We start from the raw sequence: 26,180 nt of genomic DNA on the forward strand, positions 1-26,180 counted from the left end.
GCTGGTTCAGTCTGTAGAGCATGGGACCCTTAATCTCAGGGTCCTGAATTCAAGATCCACGTGGGGAATGGGGCCTATTTAAAAGGAAAGGATTTTTCTGTATTTTTGGCCTAATGTATATAGTGTGACAGCAGATTGAACTTGATACATTTTTTCAAATGGGGGGAGAGATTTAGATGGCAAGAGTCTTGGAGCTTTTGAGTGAAGATTAATTTAAAATAGTGAATTTTTAAAAGGCAGCTGGTGAATTTTGGGTCACAGAGGTGTGATGTTCACTTTTTTTTTTTTAAAGATTTTTAATTTTTATTTATTTATTTGACAGAGAGACAGAGAGGGAACATAAGCAGGGGAAGTGGGAGAGGGAGAAGCAGGCTCCCCGCTGAGCAAGGAGCCTGATGTGAGACTTGATCCCAGGACGCTGGGATCATGACCTGAGCTGAAGGCAGATGCTTAACTACTGAGGCACCCAGGTGCCCCTGATGTTGATATTTGAATGCATTTACTTTGAGATACAAAATCAGCAATAATCAAAATCAGTGGTATCTCCAGGACACCATTCTTTTTTTTTTTTTTTTTTAATTTTATTTTTTATAAACATATATTTTTTTCCCCAGGGGTACAGGTCTGTGAATCGCCAAGTTTACACACTTCACAGCACTCGCCATAGCACATACCCTCCCCAATGTCCATAATAACCCCACCCCCCCTCCCAACACCCTCCCCCCAGCAACCCTCAGTTTGTTTTATGAGATTAAGAGTCACTTATGGTTTTATCTCCCTCCCAATCCCATCTTGCTTCATTTACTCTTCTCCTACCCCCTTAACCTCCATGTTGCATCTCCTCTCCCTCATATCAGGGAGATCATATGATAGTTGTCTTTCTCCGATTGACTTATTTCGCTAAGCATGATACCCTTTAGTTCCATCCACGTCGTCGCAAATGGCAAGATTTCATTTCTTTTGATGGCTGCATAGTATTCCATTGTGTATATATACCACATCTTCTTTATCCATTCGTCTGTTGATGGACATATAGGTTCTTTCCATAGTTTGGCTATTGTAGACATTGCTGCTATAAACATTCGGGTGCACGTGCCCCTTCGGATCACTACGTTTGTATCTTTAGGGTAAATACCCAGCAGTGCAATTGCTGGGTCATAGGGTAGTTCTATTTTCAACATTTTGAGGAACCTCCATGCTGTTTTCCAGAGTGGTTGCACCAGCTTGCATTCCCACCAACAGTGTAGGAGGGTTCCCCTTTCTTCCAGGACACCATTCTAAGGAGTAAATATTCAAACGTGTTTATGTTGGAATTTAATTTTTTTAAGAGTATTGAAAGATGCTTCTGTGGAACGACTGTTTACTAAATTTAAAGCAATGTTTTTTGGATTTACCGCCCCCCCCAAAAGAAGACCCCGCTAAAAATGAGAGGAAGAGTTGGGCCCATCCTGTCAGAGCCTCTGCCCCACGTCACTGCAGAGGCCCTTGCTGGTTTGAACAGTAGCTGTTTTGAATCTATTTTTAGTTGATCAGGAACGTGAGAGTAGGAAATGCATCCGAATCGAAAAATTCTGGGGAAAGCCCTATTTTAATGCCACTTGTGAAATGTGAACTCACATGGTCAAGACCAGAAAAACTCTAGAAATGAGATTTCATGATCTGCATGTTTGGGTTTTGAATTGTGGCTCAGGATGTAAGGAGCAGAACTGGAAGCTCCTTTTTTATGCTTTTGCTGTTTTCTCTTTGTGACATCTGGGAAAACTGAATTCTTGTTTAAAAGAGGTTATACCAATCTTACATGCTTAGTTTGTTAAAAAGTAGACTAAGCAAAGAGAAAAAAAATTCAATAATATTTTGATGTGCCGAGCTATTTTTAGTTTATGTCTCACATGTTGTGATGTTCTGTTTGTGATAAAAGTGAGGTCACATCTCTTAATAGTCAAATTAATGAGATGAGCCCTCATACCTTCACATGCTCACAGCCATCTCCCAGCAGTCTCCTGTCTAGATAGTCCCTGGGTCTTCCGGCCACCCCTGTCTTAGAAAGTGGTCCATCTCCCGAAGGGCACGGTCCTCCATGGAGTACAGTGTAGGCAGCCCAGAGCACTGGCCCTTCCGTGGCTCCTTCTCCTCTTCCCAGTAGGTCTTTAAGATGGGGGCGGGTGAGGACGGGTTTTATCAGTCATCTCCTACCAGTTCGTGTCATGCACGGACCTGCCTATGTCCCTCACTGCCCTCCTCTGTCTCTGTTAATAGTCACACTGTATTTCACAAAGTCCTGAATCTTCACTCTGCTTTCTTTCTCTCTCTCTCTCTTTCTTTCTGACCTGTGTTTGCGGAGTGCTGGGGGGAGGGATTGGGGAACGCCAGCGCAGTGGAAATCTTTCTTGGAAAACTTCCTTCCTTCAAGCCTGCATATTGCCATGAGCCAGGACATTTATTCTATGTTCACCCAGAAGAACCATTGAAATATAACATCTCAGGCTGAACTTGACACCAGATTGAAAAGTGGCTTCATATATATATATATATATATTTTTTTTTTTTTTTTAAAAACACCATGTGTGCTTTTTCAAAGTAATGATAATATTAATTCCTGAACAGTAAATTTTATGTGCAAGACATTTTCTAGCACTTTTCATTTATTCTTTATTAATTCAGCAGCTGCTCAGAGAGCATCTTCCGTGTACCCGGTACTCTCCTAGGCACCGGTGAGGCATCAGAGAGGAAACTGAGAGAAGTCCTTGCTTCGAGAAGCCTAGAGTCAGGGAACGGTGAATGAGCAGTGCGTAAAGAACATCACGTGTATAGGAGGTCAGATACGAGCCATGGAGAAAAGTAAAGTAGGGCGCAGGGCACGGATGCTGGTTTTCCCACTACTCTGTGGAGGCTACAGTTTTTACCCCCATTGTACAGATGTGGACATTGAAGCCCAGAGAGGGTTAAGTGACTTATCTTGATCCTACCTAGGTAGTAAGTGGTAAAAGTTGAACTTGAATTTGAAACCAAGCATGGGCTCCTAAGTTAGCTGCCTTTAAGGTACTGAAGCTCAGCTTCAGGCAGACCTGCCCAAATGCTGGTTTCTGTAAAAATTTTAGTCTCTCTTCATCAGGCCTTCCGTTGTATGGGTGTGTATAGATAAGCACATTTTAAAGATTTTATTTATTTTGGAGAGAGAGAGCAGGAGGAGGAGCAGAGGGGGAGGGAGGGGAAAAGAATTCCAAGCAGACTGTGCACTGAGGGGGGAGCTCAACGTGGGATTCAGTCCCATGACCCCGAGATCGTGACCTGAGTCGAAACCAAGAGTCAGACACTTGAACCAACCGATCCACCAGGGGCCCCTAGATAAACACTTTTTAAAAATTAAAGTACTGGGTGCCTTGGTGGCTCAGTTGGTCAGGCGACTGCCTTCAGCTCAGGTCATGATGCTGGAGTCCTAGATCGAGTCCTGCATCGGGCTCCCTGCTTGGTGGGGTGTCTGCTTCTCCCTCTGACACTTCCTCTTCTCATGCTCACTCTCTCTCAAATAAAACGAATAAAATCTTAAAAAAAAAAGTTAAAAAAATTAAAGTACTACTTTAATTTGAGTATCAGATATGTAAGATATTTTAATTACTACTTATTTATTTTATGCTAAATGAAAAAAAATATAGAATCCACACAAAAAAATGTAGCACTTGTAGGCCTTGAAGGACAAGTACGATTAATTTTTTTAAAAATTGAACCACGTTTGGGACACCTGGGGGGCTCATCCAGTTAAGCATCTGCCTTTGGCTCAGGGCATGATCCTGGGGTCCTGGGATCGAGCCCCACATGAGGCTTCCTGCTCAGTGGGGAGCCTGCTTCTCCCTCTGCATGCCCTTCCCCTTGCTTGTACTCTCTCTCTCTCTCTGACAAATAAATAAATAAAGTCTTTAAAAACAATTGTATCATGTTTGAGGGGCACTTGGGGTGGCTCAGTCAGTTACGCGTCTACCTTCGGCTCAGGTCATGATCTCCGGGTCCTGGGATTGAGCCCCACATCGGGCTCCCTGCTCAGAGGGGAGCCTGTTTCTCACTCTGCCCCGCCTCCCTCTCTCTCTTGCTTGCTCTGATTCTTCTCTAGTAAATAAATAAAATCTTTTAAAAAATTATTTATTTATTTATTTATTCTAAAAGATGTTATTTATTTATTTATTTGAGAGAGAGGGAGAGAGAGGGAGAGCACAGAGGGAGAAGCAGACTCCCTGCTGAGCAGGGAGCCCAACGTGGGCTTCGATCTCAGGACCCCAAGATCATGCCCTGAGCCGAAGGCAGACTTCTCACCGACTGAGTTGCCCAGGCGCCCCAATAAATAATGTCTTTAAAAAAATGAAATTACGTCACGTTCGAAACATAGAGAAGACTCCATTCGACATTGAGGTTGTGAGGAGCCAGGTACATACCTGGAAGCCACTGCCCACACGGCAGGCTTGCGGCCCAGGGCATTTCCACACCGCGCTGCGAAACTGGCGTCAGTTACAGATCAAGACCGACAGCGGCAGCCTGGGCGCCTGCCCACACCTCTTCTCTCTTCCGCGAACCTGATACAGATGGAATCACGCGGTCTGTGCTGGCTTACATCTCGCTGCTTCTGCTTCATACTGTCGCGAGCGGCACCCGGACTGCCGTGTGGACCCGAGCTCCCTCACCGGCTCGCCCCCGGGTTCCAGAGTGGGACGCACCGCCCTTACTTTGTCCTCAGCTGGAGTTGTCAGGGCGCTTCTACAAACACACGCCGCCCCGTCTAACTGTGACAGCTGCTGGGCAAGCTCTGTAGGGGGCTTATTATCCCCGCTTCCCCTCCGGGAAGGAGTTAAGCATGTTACCCAAGACGACAGCGAGCATGGCCAGTCTGGGGGGACACCAGCACGCAGGCGTCCTGCCGGATTGTGGGTTCCTGTCCCTCCGCCGCAGCCACCTTTCCTGTCGCGTCGTGCATGTGACACCACTGGGGCCTGCATCCACCTGTGTTCAGACACTTGCATCTTTCCTGCTCTCCTCGGCAGGGTGCGCTCACTCCCCTCCCCTCCCCACTTTTGCTCTTCTGTTTTTTTTTCTTTTTTTCTTACGGTAGAAAGTCTCCAAAATCGGTGTTCGCAGTCTCCCAGGCTTGGTTGGAGCTGCTGCAGTCAAGCTTTCCGCCCCTGCATTCCTCCAAACAGGCCTTGACCAGGCCTTCAGCTCCCACCTCTTCGCCAGTTCCGACGGGCATCTGCCCATCTTCGTGTGGCTCGCCTGTCCGCGGCATGACGTTACTCGCCATGCAAGTCTCTGACTGGTTTCTAGGAAGGCGGGGTCAGTCCTCCCGGTGAACCCGGAGGCCTCCCGACACCATTCTCGGTCTCCTCTTTGGTGTCACCTCCCCTCCCTTCCCCCGCAGCAGTTGTTGGTGTGTTGGCGGGCTTCGTCCTCGGACTCCTGAATCACCGTCTGCACGTGCCGCCTTGGTGACCTCATCCCTGCTCATGGCTCTCCGTGCTGTCTGGAAGCCAACAGCTCTGCAAGGGTCATCCTAACCTGCCCTCTGTCCTGCACATCAGATCCTGTTTTCATTTTAATTGCTATTTAATCACTATTTATTTATTTTTAAAAGATTGTATTTGTTTGAGAGAGAGAGTGCACAAGCAGGGGAGAGGCAGAGGGAGCAGGAGAACTGGGGACTTGATCCCAGGACCCTGTGATCATGACCTGAGCTGAAGACAGACGCCTCACCGGCTGGGAGCCACCCAGCCACCCCCTAATTACTATCTTATGCTCAATTAAAAGTCATAGAATTCACATGAAGATAACGTCGTCTGCGTGTTTAATAATCATGTTTCTAAAATAACTTTTATCTCCTCCCTCCCTCCATGTTTCCTACCATCGTCTTTGTCTCAGTAAACTGATTTGGTGAGTTGCTCAGGCCCAAGACATCGGTGTCAGCCTTCTTACCTCCTTTGGTTCTGTCCCGCTTCCACCCGGTCCATCCGCAAATCCCGTGAGCTTGTGCTCTGCCTTCAAAGCGTATCGCGGCTGATCACCCATCACGGTCCTCACAGCCACCCACCCAAGTTCAGGGTGTCGGCGTCCTCCTAAGTGCCCTCACTGCCTATTCCCTTTCTCCCCTAGCAGCCACAATAATACTTTAAAATGTAAGTTGAATTATGTCACTCTTTTATTCTCCATAGCAGCCAAAATAATAATTTAGAAATGTAAGTTGAATTTTGTCACTTTTCTGGTCAAACCCCCCTGGCAGCTTCCCAGTGTTTTCGCCACGGCCTACGAGGCCCCTTCATGCCTCTGATCTTATCATCTGCTCTCTCTCTCTTACTCGTTTTGCCCCAGCCACACAAGGCTTGCTGACCTTGAACATGAGCCACCCACACCCCCCCCCATACTTCCCAGATACCCACCTGGTTGCCTTCCTCTCTTCCTTCATGTTTGCTGATGCCCCCGTTAGCAGAGACGCCTTCCCGTCTACCTTACGTAAAAATCACAGCACCCTCTCCCCACGTGCCCTGCTGTCCCTCCCTCCCCTACTTTATTTCTCTCTGATGGTGCTCATAACCCGCTGGCATTCTTTTTGCCTGTTTGGCTCTTGTCCTTTTGGCCTCTGCTAAAATCTGAGTGCCACGAGAGCAGAAACTCTTAGTTTATTCTCCTGTACTTGATGAGTATTTTATTCGTTGAATGAGTGGCTGTCTGAAGAGGAGTCAATGTCAGACGTCGGAAACTCTGAGCTTTGACGGTTCAGTTAAACATCCTTCTGTGTGGCTTGAATACTTCGTCTGTTTTGATTCGATGTATTTTTTCCCATTGTTCAGTACGTACAGACCTGTTATGTGCCTGGCACTGTGCTCAGTGCTGGAGATATATCCATGAAAACAACACAGACGTGCTTTTCTCATGGCGCTTCCATTCTAATAAGGAAACAGATAGTAAGCAAGACAGTAAGAAATAGATAATGTAATGACAGGGGCCCCTCGATGGCTCCGTTGTTAAGCATCCAGCTCGGTTTCAGTTCAGGTCATGATCTCAGGGTCATGGGATCAAGCTCCACATGGGGCTTCACGCTCAGCATGGAGTCTGTGTGTCCCTCTCCCTCTGCCCCCCACCACAGGTGCATGGGCATGCACGCCCTCTCTCTCAAATAAGTAAATCTTGGAAAAACCAAAAGAAATAGATAATGTAATTATAGACCTTGCAGAGTGCTTGGAGCGTGTGATCAGAAGGCTACAGCATCAGTGCGTGTGGAGGGAAGGATCATGCTAGGTAAGTAAGTGATCAGGGAAGTCCTCTAAGAGGAGGTGATACTTAAGCTGAGAATGGAAGGAAGAGAAAGAACCAGCCATACCAAGAATTAGAAGATTGTGTCTAGGCTTAAGGAATTGCAAGTGGCTGAAGGTAAACGAGGGCTAATGATGGGGCCGGTGTGGCTGGCACCTCGTGTGGTTTACCATGAGTCTGGAGAGACCTCCAGGGGCTCCCCAGGACCTGGTGATGACTTGGTTTTGATTCCAAGTGCAGTGGGAAGCCTTGAATGGTTTGAGCAGGGGAGGGTGGTGTGTGTTTAAAGAATTACTGTGATGGCTGCGTGGAGAAGAGATTGTAGGAAAAAGTTGGATAACATGCTTTCTTATCACTTAGGATTTTATTCTATACTTAGATTTTGAAAATCTCCCCAGCCCTTGGCAACCACTATTTTACTTTCTGTCTCTGTGAATTTGGCTACTCTGGATACGTTGTAAGTGGAATCATACCGTGTTTGCCTTTTTGTCACTAGCCGATCCCACTTAGCCTCATGTCCTCAAGGTGCATCTGTGTTGCCACACGTGTCAGGACATCCGTTTTAAGGCTGAATACTGTTCGTTGTGCCTGTGTGCCACATTTTGTTGACCCGCGGATGGACACTGGGGTTGCTCTCACTGATAGCGCTGCTGTGAACCTGGGGGAATAGCTCCCTGTTTGAGTCCCTGCTTTCAGTTTTCTTGGGTACTTCCTAGTAGTGGAATTACCGGCTCCTATGGTAATTTTCGTTTTAATTTTTTAAAGACCCACCCAACTGTTTAAAAAGTGGCTGTACCACTTGACATTCCCACTACCGGTGCATGAGGGCTCCAGTTTCTTCACGTCCTCACGAACACTTGTTATTTTCTGTTTTTTTCCGTGGCAGCCGTCTTCATGGGTATGAGGTATTATCTTCATTGTGGTTTGATTTGCATTCATTTCCGAAATCTGAAACTTTGAAAGTCTTTAAAGAAAGGAATGTGGAGCCTTTGCTTTGACCAGGCCAGAGCGGACACGGATTCCTTGTGCCCTTTGGCAGAGGGCCTGGTGAGAAAGGGTGGTGGCCTAGGTAGGGTGGTGGCTGAGGAGCTGAGGGTAGAGGGTGGACCAAGGTCGAAGGAGCAGAGCTTGGTGACAAACTGGGTGTTTGAGGAGACGAAGGGAAGCGAGGAAGCAGTAAACACAAATCCTGGGTCTGTGGCTTGAGTAATTGGATCGGAAATTTCTGGGCCATGTTCCCCACCCTCTACCCCAGGTAAGTGTTCATGAGAGAAACACTTCAGGAATTTCTTTCATCTGTTAACAGAGCAGGTGTGGGGCTTGACAGGGAGATAAGGATGAAGACTAGAGGGCCTCCTGATTCTCAGAGATTTGGTCTCAGGACTCCTTTACATTCTTAGGAAACGGTGAAGATCTCAAGGAGCTTTTGTTCAGGTGGGTTCTATCCATTGAATTTGCCATAATAGAAATAAAAAGTGAGAAACCTAAAAAATAATAATAAAAACATTGTATGTTAATGTAAATAATGTATCTCTAATGAAAAGACCACATTTTCCAAAACAAGCATATTTTTTTAAATGATTTTATTTATTTATTTGAGAGAGCGAGAGCATGAGAGGGGAGAAGGTCAGAGGGAAAATCAGACTTCCTGTGCAGCTGGGAGCCCAATGCGGGACTCGGTCTGGGGACTTCAGTATCATCACCTGAGCTGAAGCCAGTCACTTAGCCAACTGAGCCACCCAGGCACCCCCAAACAAACATATTTAGTGAGAAAAGTTGATGTTATCCTCACTTCTGCAAGTCTTTTAAATGTCCGATTTACTAGAATACAGCTGAATTCTCATATTAAATTCCGTATTTAAGTTGTTGCAACATGACATGTTACATGGTCTCTGGAAAACTCCACTGGACCATTGAGAATGAGAGCAAAAGAGGCAGATGTCTTAGTGATATTGTAAAAATAGCTTTGGCCTCAGCATGCCCTCTTGTAAGGGTCTCAGAGATCCCCAGAAATCCCCAGACTATTGGAGTAGTGGTGAGGGCACAGGCTGTGCAGCCAGATGGTGTGGGCTCACGTTCCAGCTCTGCCGCTTACTAATTAAGCAAGGATGTAACCTCTGTGCCTCAGTTTGCCCAGATGTAAAATAGGCATAAGTGTACACAAAAGCTCATTATAAGGATTAAATGAGTTTGGCTTTATAAAGTGTTGAGAACATTGCCAGAAGACAAAGTGCTATGTCAGTGTTTATTTTAATTTTATTTTTTCAGTTTATTTTTTATTAATTTTTCTTAAAGATTTTATTTATTTATTTGACAGAGAGGTCACAAGTAGGCAGAGAGGTAGGCAGAGAAAGAGGGGGAAGCAGGCTCCCCACTGAGCAGAGAGCCCGATGCGGGGCTCGATCCCAGGACCCTGAGATCATGACCTGAGCCAAAGGCAGAGGCTTAACCCACTGAGCCACCCAGGCACCCCGATTTTTTATTTATTTTTTTGATTTGTAATCTCTTCCCCCAGCATGGGGCTTGAACTCCCAACTCTGAGATCAAGTCGCATGCCTAACCAACGGAGCCATCCGGGCGTCTCTCAATGTTTATTTTTAATCAGTAAGACCCAATCTTTCCTTCAAGGGATTTAATATAATGAAGTAGATGAACAACCAGACAACTTCAGGATTTTGTGGAAGTTCGTTGATAGGTGTATTTGCAGCTGGGACATAGGAATGGGCTCCTCAACTTTGGGGTCAAGAATCAGAATGTCTGGGGTGCCTGAGTGGCTCAGCGGGTTAAGCCTCTACCTTCGGCTCAGGTCATGATCTCAGGGTCCTGGGATCGAGCCCTGCATCGGGCTGTCCGCTCAGCAGGGAGCCTGTTTCCCCCTCTCTCTCTGCCTGCCTCTCTGCCTATTTGTGATCTCTGTCAAATAAATAAATAAAATCTTAAAAAAAAAAAAAAGGAATCAGGATGTCCTTGGTTGTCTGAACAACAGAAGGAACAGGTTGTCTGCAATGTCAGGATGACAGATGCTTAGTTCAGATGCGGTCCATCCCGGTCAGCACTGTCGTAGGATGACTTTTTCATCTTCCTTTTTAGTGATGAAATGAGTGTAGCAGCCTAGTTGGTTTGCTTCTTGGATGGCTGCGTAGAGCCAGAAGCTTATCACAGTAGTTAGATGTCCTCACTGCATGGGACAGCAGGTGGTCAGTGAGAGTTTATTGCCTGGTTGTAAATTAATGATTATCAAAATGTGAGGGAAGCATTTTCGGAACCCACTGGGATTTTGTGGCAAATATTTTAATCACTGGATAACTCTGGGGTATTACTATAGGGAAGAAGTAGCAGATTATATTTTTATTGCAATTAAGTAAGAAAAATTGAATTGTTTTGCTCCTGAAAGTGAGGACAAAATTTCTGTCTTAGTGTAATGTTTGTTACTTTTGCTTTAGTAAATTAAATTGGGTATTTATGAGGCGCCTGGGTGGTTCAGTCATTAAAGTGTCTGCCTTCAGATCAGGGCCTGATTCCAGAGTCCTGGGATTGAGCCCCGCATCAGGCTCCCTGCTCCGCGGGAAGCCTGCTTCTTCCTCTCCCGGTTCCCCTGCTTCTGTTCCCTCTGTCACTGTGTCTCTCTCTCAAAAATAATAATAATAAATAAATTGGGTATTTATTTAAAATCTCACCTGTTTAGGGGAGCCTGGGTGGCTCAGTCGGTTGAGTATCTGACTCTTGACTTCTGCTCAGGTCATGATCTCATGGGCCATGAAATCAAGCCCTGCATTGGCCTCTGCATTGGCCTCTGCATTGGTGTGGCGCTTTTTTGGAATTCTGTCTCCTTCTCCCTTTGCCCTTTCCTTCTCCCGCTTCTCTCTCTCTCTCTCCCTCTCTTAAAAAACAAAAAACAAAACAAAAACAAACCCAGAAAACCTCCCCCAAAACAACTGACCTATTTTGAAATAACCAAGTTACATGGTTTTATTTAAATAATAAGCTTCGGTGTGTTTAAAAGTGTAGTATGCTTGTGGCAAATTCACGCTATCACTTAAGAAAGTGTGATAAATGGGGATCATAAGGCAATGAGATGCAGTTTTTAAAAAGCGAGGTGGTAGTCCGTGAAGGTACTGGTATGCCAAGTTATTACTTGTTTTGAATGAGCCCTTTTTTCTCAAGACCTGTTTGGCTGTTAAGCGCCAGTGTGGTTTTCGATGCTTACTGACAGCCTTCATGTTGTTCTTGGGCAGAATTACGTTTCTACGGTTGAGTTACAGAATGTCTTTTCTCCCCTCTTGTAGATCCGACGGAGGCGCCTTGCACGACTTGCTGGTGGACAGACCTCCCAGCCGACCACCCCGCTCACCTCGCCCCAGAGGGAGAACCCTCTGGGGCCTCCCATAGCAGCATCAGCCCCAGGCCCCTCCCAGAGCCTTGGTCTCAGTGTCCACAACATGACCCCAGCTACCTCCCCAATAGGTGCATCAGGTAAGCCTTACTCTCTTACAGTGGGCCACGTTTATAATCTCCGTCATAGCTTTCTAGGAAGCTTGCGATGGTGACATTTTCACAGCAGGGTGAAATGAATTAAGGACAGCAACTTTTTAATATCCTGCAAGCAAAAAACAAAACAAAACAAAAATTCTGCAAGGAGTAGTTTAAACGATTAAGATCATTATATCGTGTTTTGTTCATCTCTGTTCATTTTGATGGTCATCTGTTAAAACTAATTGTTTTCCTTTCCATAACTTTCGTCGTTTGTTTCATACAGGCGGCTCGGGTCTTCATCTCTGATGGCAAAGCCATTAAGGCTTAATTTGGCTCAGCTGATTTTATGAGTTTGGTTGGTGCTTTTCTTTTATGATAAAATCATCTGAAAATGCAAGATTAGAATAACAGCCAAAATAACAAACCTCGAAATATGAATTTCCTTCTTATTTACTTTGTCTTCATTTTACTTCATTTTACATTTCATTACTTTGGCTCCATTTTACATTGTCTTATAAGTCTTTCTCTGAACTTTCAGAGTATAAAAGTTTACATGACGGGATGTTTTAGAGCTATCTCATTGACAGTTGATTAATGTGAAAACTTCTTTCTTTATAATTAATGGGCTCACAGTTGATATCCACGACTGCCTTTGTTGGAAAACAGTGATATTGATGCATGCTGTATATTTGAAAATATCTGTCTTTTATCAAGTGAACTTTTCTACTGAGCCTAAGAATTATTACCATTATAATGAGTATTATAATTGGGATTCTAATTTTGAAAAAGCAGGTGCGTTCAGATGTGCATTCATCACCATGTCTTTGAATAATGATGATTGTTAATATGATTGTTTTATTATTTTATTTTATTTTATATTGTAAAATAATAATAATATTATTATTATTATTTTATTTTATTTATTATTTATTATTTAATATGATTGTTCGTTCTCACAGTCACGTCATGCACTCCCTTCGTTGCCTTCCGCATAATCCGTCTTTCTGAACGGGGTAACTCGTCACTTAAAAGCATTTGCCGAGTTTCTGTTGCCATAGCTCTTGCGAGGCGCCGCTGTGGACCGCTCCGCCATGTAAATATAAATGCTTATCCATCCTTCTGTTGATTGGAAAAGTGAGAGATGCTTAGGCCACATCATCAGTTAGTAATTAAAAAATGCCTTTGCCCGAGGGGTCTTCCTGTACACCTCTGAGAAGCTGCGATGGTCTTCTGGTAGGGGATGGGTTCGGGATTCCGGTTGGGTTTTTACCTTTTCCTTAGAAACAGTGCTTCCAACAGTGTCGTTTGTCTCACCATGGCCAGGTCCCACCTGGAATGCTGGAGATTGTTGGGGGAGAGCTAGTGGGGTGGGGAGGGGCCTAGATCGCACCGCCTCAGTGGTGGGCAGACCGGAGACCCGAGCTCGTGTGCGTCTTGCCCACTGCATCTGCTCACAGCACCATGCCCCTTTGGGACTACCAGGAATCATCACGGCCTGTGCCCTGTCCTGCTTGTCAGCCACCGAGACTCCCAGGTCCTCATCCCTTACTTCTCGGTCTCTCCTTTCTGTATGGCTTGCTATATACACCTCTCTTCCCCCACCTCCAGCTCTGAAATGCTCACGGTCAGTCCCTGGCAGGTTCCTTCTCTGTGGACAGTCCTTCCCCTTGGGGCTCTCCTGAATTTATACCCCTCCTCTCTGTTGCTTTCTCGTTTCTTCTAGACCAGTCTTCCTCCACTCTAAGAACACATTGATTTGAACCTTGTGTCATCAGACTGTGTTCCCCACTCCTGTCCTTGTCACAGCTGTCCCCTGACCCCACTCTCCCTGCCTTGTGTGGTCCACTCTCTCCTCAGCACTGCCTGTATCGTGATTCATGGTGACTTTAGTAGCCATGTGGATGACCTTCCAGCACTCTGCCCTCTCACTTTTTTGCACTGCTTTCCCTTAGTGACATTGTCTTCCATCTGACAACAGCCACTTACGGCCACGGTCGTGCTCTAGACCTTCCATCTCAGTGACTTCCTGAGCCCCACCTTTAGCTTTTTGGCTCCTCCCTCTATGCCACTTTCTTCACTTCTTCTCCCCTGGGGTCCCCACTTCCCTCCTTGCCCCATTTAAATTCCACGGTCACTCATTGTCACTCCTCTCTCTTGCCTCCCTCTCGTTTTGTCTTATTTCCTTGGTTAAACCATGCTCCTAGTTGTTTGGTTTCCTCTATAAAGATTTTATTCATTAATTCATCCATTTATTTATTTTAAGATTTATTTATTTATTTGAGAGAGAGACTGCAGGTGCATACATAGGCAGAGGGAGGGGCAGAGGGAGAGAGAGAGAGAATCCCAAGTAGATTCCTTGTTGAGTGCAGAGCCCAATGCAGGGCTCCACCTCACGACCTTGAGACCATGACCTGAGCTAAAATCAAGAGTCAGATGCTTAACTGACTGAGGAGCCCAAGTGCCTGTAAAGATATTATTTTTAATCAAACTCTGCACCCAATGTGGGGCTTGAACTCACAACCCTGAGATCAAGAGTTCCATGCTCTACTGACTGAGCCAGCCAGGAGCCCAGGTCTGTGCTTCTGGTTTCAGATCCTATTTCCTGGCTTCTTGCTGTTTCATGCCGTGGAACAAGACTAGAGAAAAATCCAGAACCGTGCTGTTTGTCTCATTTCAGATTTGTGGTCACGCACTCTCACAGGGAGTTCGAACGTATTTCCGGTTTACTCTCCCTCTCCCAGGTCTGCCCTCCTTTGGTGGGCAGCACCTCGTTCTCCGTGCAGCTCTGGGCTCAGGGCACCTGAGAAAACAGACACAGGTGAACGAGAATCTCCGTAAGATCCCCATCGTCGCATCCTCCTACCTGCCTGTATGAGTGGCCAGTTCTTGTTAAGTTAAGTTCTTGTTAAGCTTGAACTGTCCCCCACTTACTGAATTCTGTCCCCAGATTCCACCTCCTCTGTCCTACTCAGAGCCATTGCCCCAGCACTTCCCATCTTTCCTGCTTCGTCAGGTTTTCTACCTCAAGTGGAAAACTTTTTTATTTTTTTTTAGCAGTCATTATACATGCTGTTCCTTCTCCCGTCATGGGAATACATAAAAAGGAACTCTTCCGATCTCATTTCCCCTGCCAGCTTCCACCCCACTGGCTCTGCATCACAACAGAACTTCCAGTGCGACTTGTCTAGCCTCTCTCTCCTTCGTCTGTCCTTGTCTGTCCTTGCACCCACTGCTGATTCGAATCCAGCCGAGTGAGGCCTCCTGCGGTCTGCTCTGAGTCATCGTCTCAGCCTCAGTGGATGGGGCTTTGGCCCTCTTCTTGAAATACTTTCTTCTCTTGGCTTCCAGAGCTCTGCATTCTCATGGCTTTCATCCTGTCTCTGTTTCTTCTTGCTGCTCGTTATGGTTCTGTTTCATTTCTCTGACGTGTAAGTGTCAGGGGTCTAGGGCTCAGTATTTCACGCTGTTGCCCCCTCCATCTGTGTTAATTCCCTTACTGATTTTATCTGCTTTCCCAGCTTTAATTACTGTCTCTATGCTGCTGGTTCCAAGGTTGATTTCTCCAGCCCAGAACTGTTCCCTGAGCCTCAGACTCCTATATCGTCTGAGAAGCATCTCACAGTTACCCCGTCTGAAATTGAGCGTCTGGTATTTTCTCTCATCTGATCTCCTAGAATCCCATCTCAATAAATGGCACCTCATTTCTTTCTAGTTGCTTAAGCCTACAACAGTACCTCTTCTTTTGATCTCATCTTCTAGATCAGGGGTCAGTAAATGTTCTGTAAAGGGCCGGGTAGTAAATATTTCTGGTTTTGCAGGCCGTACAGTCTCCGTCAACAACTATTTGTTTCAGCCCCCGTAGCACAAAAGCAGCCGTAGACAGTATATAATGAGCATGGCTGTGTTTCAATAAAACTTTATTTGCAAAAACAGATAGAGGGCCAAATGCGGGGCCCAGGGCACCAACACAGCTCACCTGGATTATTGAAATGGCCTCCTGACTACTGTCTCCGTGTCTATCCTTACTTCACTTCAGTCTCTTAGGGTAGCACCAGACTGGGTCCCCCTGAAGCGCAAGTACAACGTTGCGTTCCAGCAGGGCTGTTTGTCACAGCGAGCTCATGATGTTGCCATCACAAACTGCCGGAAGACTTGGACAGCTCCGGATGGTTAGTTCTGGGCAGTGCACCTCTGTGCTGTGAAGTCCTCGTGTTTCTCACATAATCACCATTATTCATAATCACAGTGAGGTAGATATTCTTAGCTGTGTGCCTGGCGGGTTGGATAAACAAATTTTCACGAGTTTATTAAAGAAACAGTTTAAATGAAACCAAAAACAAGCACCTCATAAGGTAGGCCACATCTGTCTTTTGTTGGCTCCCTCGATTGGCTGCCTGCCTCATCAAGAGTGAAAGTCACCGTCCTCACCCTGACCCGGGGCTCTGTGTGACATGGCCATGTTTTGTCTCTGACCTCCTTTCCCATTGCGAGCCTCCTCCTTGTTGCCTTGGCTCCAGCCATACTGGCTTCCTTGCTCTTTCTGGAACATTCCAGCCATGAGCCCTATTGGAACCTGCCTTTTTGCTATCTCTGCTTGGAAGGCCCGGACCCTAAAAATCCACATGGCTTTTTCGTTCAACTCTTCAGATGTTTATGCAAGGGGCACCTTCTTTGGCCACGGTCTGTGAAGGTGCCACCTCTGTCTGACATGGATGCTACCACTTTGAGCTCTGTTCCCAGCTGATGCAGGACCTACACGACTTGTAGATCCCTTTTTCTCCACTTGCCCTTAAGATGTGTGAGCCACAGGGCAGGGACTTGGATCCATTTTACCGACTGCTGTATCCCCGTGCCTTTAACAGAGCCGGGCATGTTAAATCTGTGCATCTAGTGAATTAGTAAGTGACTCACAAGAGAAAATGCCAAAACAACATAAGCATACATAACTTAAAAGAAAATGTCAAGAAGACTTGATAGCTTTCCATTAAAAAAAATGCAAAGTGGGGCGCCTGGATGGCTCAGTGGGTTAAGCCTGTGCCTTCGGCTCAGGTCATGATCTCAGGGTCCTGGGATCGAGCCCCACCTCGGGCTCTCTGCTCAGCTGGGGGCCTGGTCCCCCTCCCGCGCTTGCCTCTCTGGCTACTTATGATCTCTCTCTCTTTGCCAAATAAATAAATAAAATCTTTTAAGGGCCACCTGGGTGGCTTGGTCATTGAGCATCTGTCTTCAGCTCAGGTCATGATCCTGGGGTCCTGGGATCAAGCCCCGTATCGGGCTCCCTGCTCTGCAGGAAGCCTGCTTCTTCCTCTCCCACTCCCCCTGCCTGTGTTCCCTCTCTTGCTGTCTCTCTCTGTCAAATAAACAAATAAAATCTAAAAAAAAAAAAAAAAAAGCAAGGAGTTGCCATGAAGATGAAGGCTAGTGCTTGTTTTCTGTTGTCCTTGCTGGTAGATGGAGCGCCAGTGGGTAGATTTATTGTCCACTGAATATGAAGGAGAGACTTCTGTTCCAGAATCAAGAAGTGCTTTCTGCAGACGCAAATCCTGGGTAGAGTGGCACCATGTTGAGGAGTTCCTGGCCCAGGAGTGACGTGGCGGCCCCCTCCTTAGTTAAGCTGCTTGCCGCTACAGGTAACTGGAGCAAGGGTTAGGGAGCAGCAGCGTGTTCTTCTAGTTGCTTCTCCCATCGGGCGGTCCCAGCTTCTTGCAACAGCCCCTTTCCTAGGGCCACCATAGCAAAGTATTGCAGACCTGGAGGCTTGGAACAAGAATTGTATTCTCTCACAATTCCGGAGGGTCGAAGTCCAAAGTCAAGGCGTAGGCAGGGCTGTGCTTCTTCAGAAGGCTCCAGTGAAAACTCCTTGCCTCGTTCTGTTGGTTGCTGGCTGTGCTTGGTGTTTTTTGGCTTGTGGCCACACCACTCCAATGTCCTCTGTCTTTTTATGGCCTTCCCTCTGTGTGTGTCTGTGCTCAAGTTTCCCTCTTCTTGCTAGGACACCAGTTACTGGACTAGGCACCACTCTAAGCCAGCATGACCCCATCTTAACTTCATGACGTCTGCAAAGACCCTGCTTCCCAGTGGAAATATCATTTATGGACTTTTTATTTCCCCCCCCCCCAATCACCATCCCTTCCTCCCTTTGAAACATAAGGTCAGAACAGGGACCTCGTCAGTGCTGTTCATTCCCTTATCCCCAGAACCAGCCCTAGAACCACGCCCCAGAACCATGCTGGTAGGTAGTAGGTACTAGTTAATGCCACTAGTTAAACGACTGAATGGGTGAAAAAATATTTTGTGTTGGGAATGTCAGATACAAAATAAAACTCCAGTTCTATTGATTGATTGATTGATTTTACTTTTAACTAATCTCTATACCCAATGTGAGGCTCAAACTGACAACCCCGAGATCAAGAGTGGCATGCTCCATGGACGGAGCCAGCGTGGCACCCCTCGAGTTCTAGAGAACATTTACTATAACATTATTCCTTCACCATAACTAGCTCTAGCTGTCTCTTTGCTTCTCCTGGCACCCTGAGCAAAATTTTAAAAATCCCTAAGCCTATTTTTTACTAAAATTTTACCAAGAAGTTTTTATAGAACATTCTGGACATACATGATCGATAACTTCCACAAATGTCGACATAGCACCACCTGTGAACCCCTGATAGGATCTCTGGCTCTCTACACCTCTTTTCCATACTAGCAGGCCATCGCTGTTCTGAATTTTGCATTTATTATCCTCAGATATTTCCCAATTTTTTTTTTTTTGTGCTCTGCTAATATGACATTGCTTTTGCCTGCCTGAAAACGTTGTAAGTATGAGTAATTTCCTCCAGCTGATTGCCTCTTTTTTTACAGTCGTCATTGATTACGTTGCTTTTACGTGTCAGTTCGGCCTGTGTTTATTTAGGGCCGGTGGCAGGCTGGGCCCAGTGCTAGGTCATGGAAATGCAAAGACGAGCGAGTGAGGCTCAGTTTCTTTCTTGGAAGAGCTTACCATCCAGTACCGGAGAAGGTGTTTTTTCATTTTCTTTCAAGAATCGCTGCTCATTCAATTCCCGGGAGGACAAACTGGTTTTTAGTTCCTTCCCCCACTCCGCCCCCCCCAACCTTAGATTGGTTCATGATTGCCCAGCCTTCGGAAATTCTTAACCCCCTTGGACGATTTTTATTTTACAGTCTTCTTTTGAAATTATACTTCTCTTCCTTCTGTTCCCTTTGATGTCCACCCCCTGACATCGTGCGTATAGCCTTCCTGGATGTCCTGACCTCTCCAAAGATGTGGCCACCCTTGCACAAGAGTTCCTCAGTGAATCCTTTATCAGCTGGTTTTATCTTAAGAGAGTTCTTAGGTCTAGTGGAGCGAGTTCCTTGGATGCCTTTTTTACCCTCTGGAGCTGGAGTTCCTTTTTTTTTTTTTTAAAGATTTTTATTTATTTATTTAACAGAGAGAGAGCAGGAGCACACAAGCCGGGGGAGTGGCAGACGGAGAGGGAGAAGCAGGCTTCCTGTTGAGCAGGGAGCCCAATGGAGGGCTCGATCCCAGGACCCTGGGATCGTGACGAGCTGAAGGCAGATGCTTAACTGTCTGAGCCACTCAGGCGCCCTTGAGCTGGAGTTCTTAAGACTGTTGTCTTTTTTTTTTTTTTTTAATTAATATATAATTGTTTGTTTCAGGGGTACAGGTCTATGAATCATCAGTCTTACACAATTCATAGCACTCAGCATAGCACATATCCTCAGCAGTGTCCATCACCAGCCCTCCCATCCCATCCCTCCCACCTTCCTCCCCTCCAGCAAACCTCAATTTGTTCCCTGAGATTTAAAAGTCTCTTACGGTTTGTCTCCCTCCCTGGTCTTTTCATGAGCTCTTCTGGCAAACCGATGAAGCCTTGGGTCGGCATCTCGAAGTATATTTTTAAATGCAGATAATAAAACACAAGATTACAGAGGAAACTAGTTGTATAGAAATATAGTGATCACAATATTTTTAAAGATTGTGACATAGTAATTTATGTGCTTCTGTGTTAAATGCTTTAAATAAAAGATCTAGCAGCTAATCAAACAGCTACTATAATTTTGACCCCCTGAATACTGTTTCCATCTGCTGTGACGAGCCTCTCCTCTGGGAGCAGAAGTGAACGGCGGGGCCTGTTTGGAATGAGACAGAAGCCAAATGATATGTTTGGCCTCTGGGCTAGTTCCAGGGTTTGGATTAGAAACACAGAAGCCATTTCCTCTGTCTCCCTGCTAGTCTTTAATATACTTAATAATAATTTAACCTAAATTCTTGTGTTTGAAAATGGTCTTTGTCCTGCTTCCATTTATGCATTTGGACACTTGTTTAATGCCTTCTGTGTGCTAGGCACTGGGTTAGGAGCCAGGACTGCCAGCCAAGATGGGGGCGTGTCAGAGGGCCCGTCATCCGGCAGGATGGGACGTCCTCACGGAGGCTCACGCACCGCCCCTGACACCGCACGCCTGTAGTCGTCTCTGTCTGCCCCAAACTCCCGCCTGTGGTGGTCAACTCTTTGGGAGAATTTTCCCCCAAGGATTTATCTGATTGAAAATTCTGCCTTAAAAACAACACCACCAACACAGGATTATTACTTCTGAAAGTAGGGAACTTCCTTCCATATCCCATTACAATTGTTATTCTAAACCCCCCAGATTGGTTCGACGTGCTAATTATGATCTGTTTTACATTTCGTTTTTTATCAGTTATCAGTGATCTACTGAATGCTGTAAATTCGTGCAGCCTTCATTTACTACCTGTGTCTGTTTGGTTCTGTGCTAGGTCACATCGCTTATGGTCTAGTGAAAGAAGACAGACGATTTTTAAGAACTATAAAATCTGTCAGGTGGTGAGAATTATTGTGGAGAAACTAGAGAGTTGTGTTGCCAAGGGAGGAAGGCGTTGCTATTTTCAGTTAGAGAGTCGATGGTAGGCCTCATTAAGAAGATGACATTTCGAAAGAAGCCTGAATGAAGCTGGGGAACAGACCAAGTGGTTATCTATTAGGCGTTCTTTCCTGACAGAAGGAAAAACAAATGCAAAGGTCCTGGGGCAGAAATGGGCTTGGTGGTGATTGATGTAAGGCTTGGGATGGCACAGTCATCTTCAGTTCCCCTCAACTTCCTCCTCCAGTTCTGATACAGAACATATTAAATAACAGTACATTGGTAGAAATTCCAACAAAATCACACTTTTATAGTTAATTGTCTTTGGCTAAGAATGCTGTTAGCAATGATAGAACCTTTCATCCTATCCTTGATTGCCAATCTGGTATTTAAATCATTTTTTTTTTTTCCTCCTTCTTCAGAAAGAAGCCCTATTGTTTCTGCTCGGTCTACAGCTTGGGAGAGGGCAGGGAAGAGGGCTTGAGGGTGAGTCAGAAGCAAACTGGAGTCAGAGGCTCAGGCAGAAGTTCAAGGCCAGTGGGCTGCAGTGAGATCCCTGCAGACTGCCCAGCTCAGGAGGCTCCTGGTGGTGGTTGAAATCCTTTTCGCTTTCGTTGTAACAGGTGTATCCTTTACTGGCATGGATAGCTCATCTCACTGGAGCGGCTTTTTGGTCACCCAAGGGGGGACATTTTAGATGTATTTTGGCCACCAAGGGGGGCAGAATGTTCTCTACATTGGGCTGGCTTTGTTATTATAATGGGCTGCATTATGTAGCATCATTCCTAGGGTCCTGATCCTTACTTTGTGAGTCTGGAAAAAGTGCTGACAGCTTGTCAGTGAGAGATATGTAGCGCTGGGAAACAACTTCCTGTTTCAGCCTGGGATCGGTCCCTCTCTTCTCCTTCTCTGTCCCCATTTAGGCTAACCTGGTCCTTGAACTTCTGTTGCATCGGACTCCAAACTACCCACTAGCACTCCGCCCACACGGTGGGACACAAACATTATGGCACTCCTGCTTTCCCTGCTTAAGTCAGGCTTGCAAGTCTGGGGAGGGCACAGAGGTCAGTCGTGTTGGAGAGATCAGACACGTCACCTGCTCAGAAGTCTTGTCTCTGTGTTTGCAACTACAGTGTAGTCCGGGAGCTTTCAGGGTCCTCTGTGATCAAGCCCCCCTTCATTTAACTCCACGTTCTGTTTTCAGAGCATTTCTGCTCCTATTCTCGTCGCCATCACAATGGAGACACGGAGAACCCTTAGGAATTGTGCTGCACAAGCCATTCTTAGTTTCGTGTGCATTTATCTTGTTTTCCTGACTAGATGGAGCTGTCTTCTATTTTCCCTTCTCTCTGTTGAGCTCATAGTAGGTATGTGTCCAGGAAGTCATTCTCTGGTTTTGATTTGGGAATATGCTGGCACTTTTTCTCACCATCTGTCTCCAGTCCCCCAAATGGAGTCTGAGGGAGTGTGTTTAAGAAAAATTAATGTTTTGACATACACCCTTCTAAGACTGAACCATGAAAAAAATAGAAAATCTGAATAGACTGATTACTAGTAAAGAGATTGAATAATTAATCAAAAATCTCCAACAAACAGAAGTCCAGAACCAGACAGCTTCACTGGTGAATTCAAAGAATTAATACTGATCCATCTCAAAGTCTCCCCCCACCACACAAAAAAAGAGGGGCGCCTGGGTGGCTCAGTTGGTTAAGCCACTGCCTTTAACTCAAGTCATGATCCCAGGGTGCTGGGATCGAGTCCTGCATCAGGCTCCTTGCTTGGTGAGGAGCCTCCTTCTCTCTCTGCCTCTGCCTGCCACTTTGCCTGCTTGTGCGTGCTCGCTCGCTCTCTGTCTCTCTCCCTCTCTCTGACAAATAAAGAAATAAATAAAACATTTAATTAAAAAAAAAAATGGAGGAGGGAACATTTCCAAACTCCATTTTATGAAGCCAGCCACTACCCTGGTGCCAAAATCAGAAAAGGACACCACAGGAAAAGAAAATTGTAGACCACGCACCTGGGTGGCTCAGTTGGTTAAGCCACTGCTGCCTTCGGCTCAGGTCATGATCCTGGAGTCCCGGGATCGAGTCCCGCATCGGGCTCCCAGCTCCACAGGGAGTCTGCTTCTCCCTTTGACCTTCTCTCCTCTCGTGCTCTCTCTCAGTCTCTCTCCCTCTCAAATAAATAAAATCTTTAATAAAAGAAAAGAAAATTATAGACCAGTATCCCTAATGAATATAGGTGCAAAAATCCTTGACAAAATATTAGCTGACCAAAATCAACGGTACATTAAAGGAACATCCGTATACTGTCATCACGTGGGGTTTATTTCAGGGAGCTTAGGGAAGGTTCATTGTTGGCACACCAGTCAGGGTGATGGCCACATTAGCAAAACGAAGGATAAAAATCATGAGCTTTTAGAATAAGTGCTCAATGTCCATGTATGAGAAAAACTCCCAACGGAAGTGTAGAGGAAATGGACCTCAGTATAATGAAGGCCGAGTTCAGTAAGTCCACAGCTAATGTTCCACCCCCTGGTGAAAAGCCTAAAGCTTCTTCTCCAAGATTATGAACAAAAGAAGGTCCCCACTGTTGCTGTTTTTATTCAGTATAGTTTTGGAAGTCTGTCCTATAAGAGCAATTAGGCACCAAAAAAAAAAAAAAAAAAATCCAAATTGGAAAGAAGTAGAACTGTCACTATTTTCAGATTTGAAGATGACTTGATACTGTATGTATAAAACCCTAATTACTCCACTAAAATACTGTTAAAACTGATAAATGAATTCAGGAAGGTTGTAGGATATAAAATTAATATACAAAAATTTATTGATTTGGGGGTGCCTAGGTGGCTTATTGGGTTAAGCCTCTACTTTTGGCTCAGGCCATGATCTCAGGGTCCTGGGATTGAGCTCTGCTCAGCAGGGAGCCTGCTTGCCCCCCCCCCCTGCCGCCTGCCTCTCTGCTTACTTGTGATCTCTTTTTCTATCAAATAAAATTCTTAAAAAAAATTCTTGTTTTGGGTTTTTTTTTTTTTTGAGATTTTACTTATTTGTTTTTGAGAAAGAGCACACAAGCAGCGGGGAGGGGCAAAAGGAGAGGGAGAAGTACCCCTGCTAAGCGGGGAGCCCAAGATGGGGCTCGATCCCAGGACCCCGGGATCATGACCTGAGCTGAAGGCAGATGCTTAACGGAGTGAGCCACCCAGGCGCTCCAACAAAAATCTCTTGTGTTTCTATACAGTTATAACAAACTGTGGGAAAAAGGAATAAAATAATCCCATTTACAGTTGTATCAAAAAGAAGACAATACCAAGGAATAAATTTAACCAAGGAGGTGGGAGATATGTACGCGGAAAACTACGAGATATTGATGACAGAATTTAAAGAAGACATAAATAAATGGGATGATCTGTGGTAATGGATTAGAAGAATCAGTACTGATAAAATGTCCATACTAAGCTAAAGCAATCTAGATTCAGTGCAGTTCCTGTGAAAATTTCAATGTCATTTTTCACGGACAAAGAATCCTAAAATTTGTAGGGAACCACAGAAGGCCAGAACTCCTCTTCCTGAGGAGGAAGAACAAAGCTGGAGGTATCACATTACCTGGTTTCAAACTCTTATAAAGCCGTAGTTGTCAAAGTCATATGGCCTGGTATAAGGACATTCACATAGATCAGTGGAACAGAAGACAGAGCCCAGAGATAGACCTGTCTGTGTACGGTCGGTTAATTTACAGTAAAGGAGCCAAGAATGTGCAATGGGGAAAGGACAGTCTCTTCAGTAAACCGTGCTGGGAAAACCGGACACCCACATGTGAAAGAATGAGACTCGACTATCTTACACCATACATGAAAATGCAAAATGGATAAAGACTTGACTGTAAGAGGAGAAACCATGAAACTCCAAGCAGAATACGTAGGCGGTAAGTTCGTCGATGTCAGTCCTGGAGATGGTTTTTTGGATTTGACTCCAAAAGCAAGGAACAAAGGTAAAAATGAACATGTGGGACCACATCAAAGTAAAAAAGCTTCTGGAGAGCAAAGGAAATCATTAACAATGAAAAGGCAACCTAGAGAATGAGAGAAAATAATTGTGAATCTTGTATCTCATAAGCAGTTAATATTTAAAATATATGAAGAACTAGACCTAACTGTGAGACCTGACACCATAAAAATCTTTGGGGTTTGGGGCGCCTGGGTGGCTCAGTTGTTAAGTGGCTGCCTTTAGCTCAAGTCATGATCCCAGGGTTCTAGAATCGAGCCCTGAATCGGGCTCCCTGCTCAGCAGGAAGCCTGCTTCTCCTCCTTCTCCCACTCCCTCTGCTGTGTTCCCTCTCTCGCTGTGTCTCTCTCTGTCAAATAAATAAAATCTTTTTTAAAAAAATCTTTGGGGTACTTCTGTTAACTAAAGATGAGTCTCCTTTGGTCTCTGACAGTTTGTTAGTCTTTCCGTTGTTTTCATTATCTTGACAACTTTGAAGAGCTTTGTAGAATTTTCTCTTAATTTGGCTTTGTCTGATGTTTTTCTCATGATTAGACTGGGGTTTGGGGTTTTGAGGGAAGAAAATCACACATGCCAAGGGCCCTCTCATCACTTCCTCTCTGTGTGCACACTGTCCATACTGCACCCCTGCTGGTGGTCACCTTCACCACCTGGTTAAGCTGGTGATTTTGGGGTCTCTCCACTGTGAAGTTAATGACTTTTTTTCCCTTTCCAGACTCAGTTCTTTGAAATCGAGTTCCTAAATCCAGCCCACCCCACCCAGGCAGTGAGAATTAAGCTTTGCCTTTTGGAATGGGGAATGGCTACATGGAGATATGTTAGGTGGAATTCTTCTGTAAGGGACATTTGTCTCTTCTCCTTACTTACAGCAGTAAGAACTCATGTATGTTTATTTTGTATTTTGAGTTTTAATTCAAATTGCTGTATTTCTTTTTGCATTATTATTTTACACAAATCATTCTAGCGTTGGCCATTGGGAGCTCTTTTGGGTTGACTCCTCTGTTTGACATGCTTATCTTTTCATTTTTTTGAGTATTGTCTCTTCGGCGCTGTAAGATGCTACAGGCTCAACCTGTTTTTTCTTGCACTAGCCCTCCACTCAACCAGTTCTCTAAGGAGCTGTCAAGGTCTTTTGATTCTTTGCATGATTCACCCTTTTGATATGAAGGAAGGGAACCTATCTCTTAAATAAGAAGATTAGGGGCACCTGGGTGGCTCAGTGGGTTAAAGCATCTGCTTTCTGCTTTCGGCTCAGGTCATGATCCCAGGGTCCTCTGATCAAGCCCCACATCCGGCTCTCTGCTCAGCGGAGAGCCTGCTTCCTCCTCTCTCTCCCTGCCTACCTCTCTTGCCTACTTGTGACCTCTGTCTGTAAAATAAATAAATAAAATCTTTTTTAAAAAATAAATAAATAAATAAGATTAAATCATTTTTCTAATTTGTGTCATTGGTTTTCTTCTCTTAATATTTTAGGTACCACTGTATTTCTTTGCAGGTTTGAAATGTTCTTCTATT

At 45.2% G+C, this 26,180-nt stretch overlaps 1 protein-coding gene across 3 annotated transcripts in view; it reads left to right on the forward strand.

Moving 5' to 3' along the window:
* Positions 1-26,180, forward strand: part of UBE4B (ubiquitination factor E4B) — a 123,647-nt gene that overhangs the window by 27,525 nt on the left and 69,942 nt on the right. For all 3 annotated transcript variants that reach the window (XM_032863357.1, XM_032863358.1, XM_032863360.1), the window contains exon 2: positions 11,574-11,760. In XM_032863357.1, the coding sequence (XP_032719248.1) occupies positions 11,574-11,760 (187 nt within the window). The remainder of the gene's footprint in view (positions 1-11,573; positions 11,761-26,180) is intronic.

Source organism: Lontra canadensis, unplaced genomic scaffold, assembly GCF_010015895.1.
Source record: "Lontra canadensis isolate GAN:19392208 unplaced genomic scaffold, GSC_riverotter_1.0 scaffold25, whole genome shotgun sequence".
Taxonomy (NCBI): Eukaryota; Metazoa; Chordata; class Mammalia; order Carnivora; family Mustelidae; genus Lontra; species Lontra canadensis.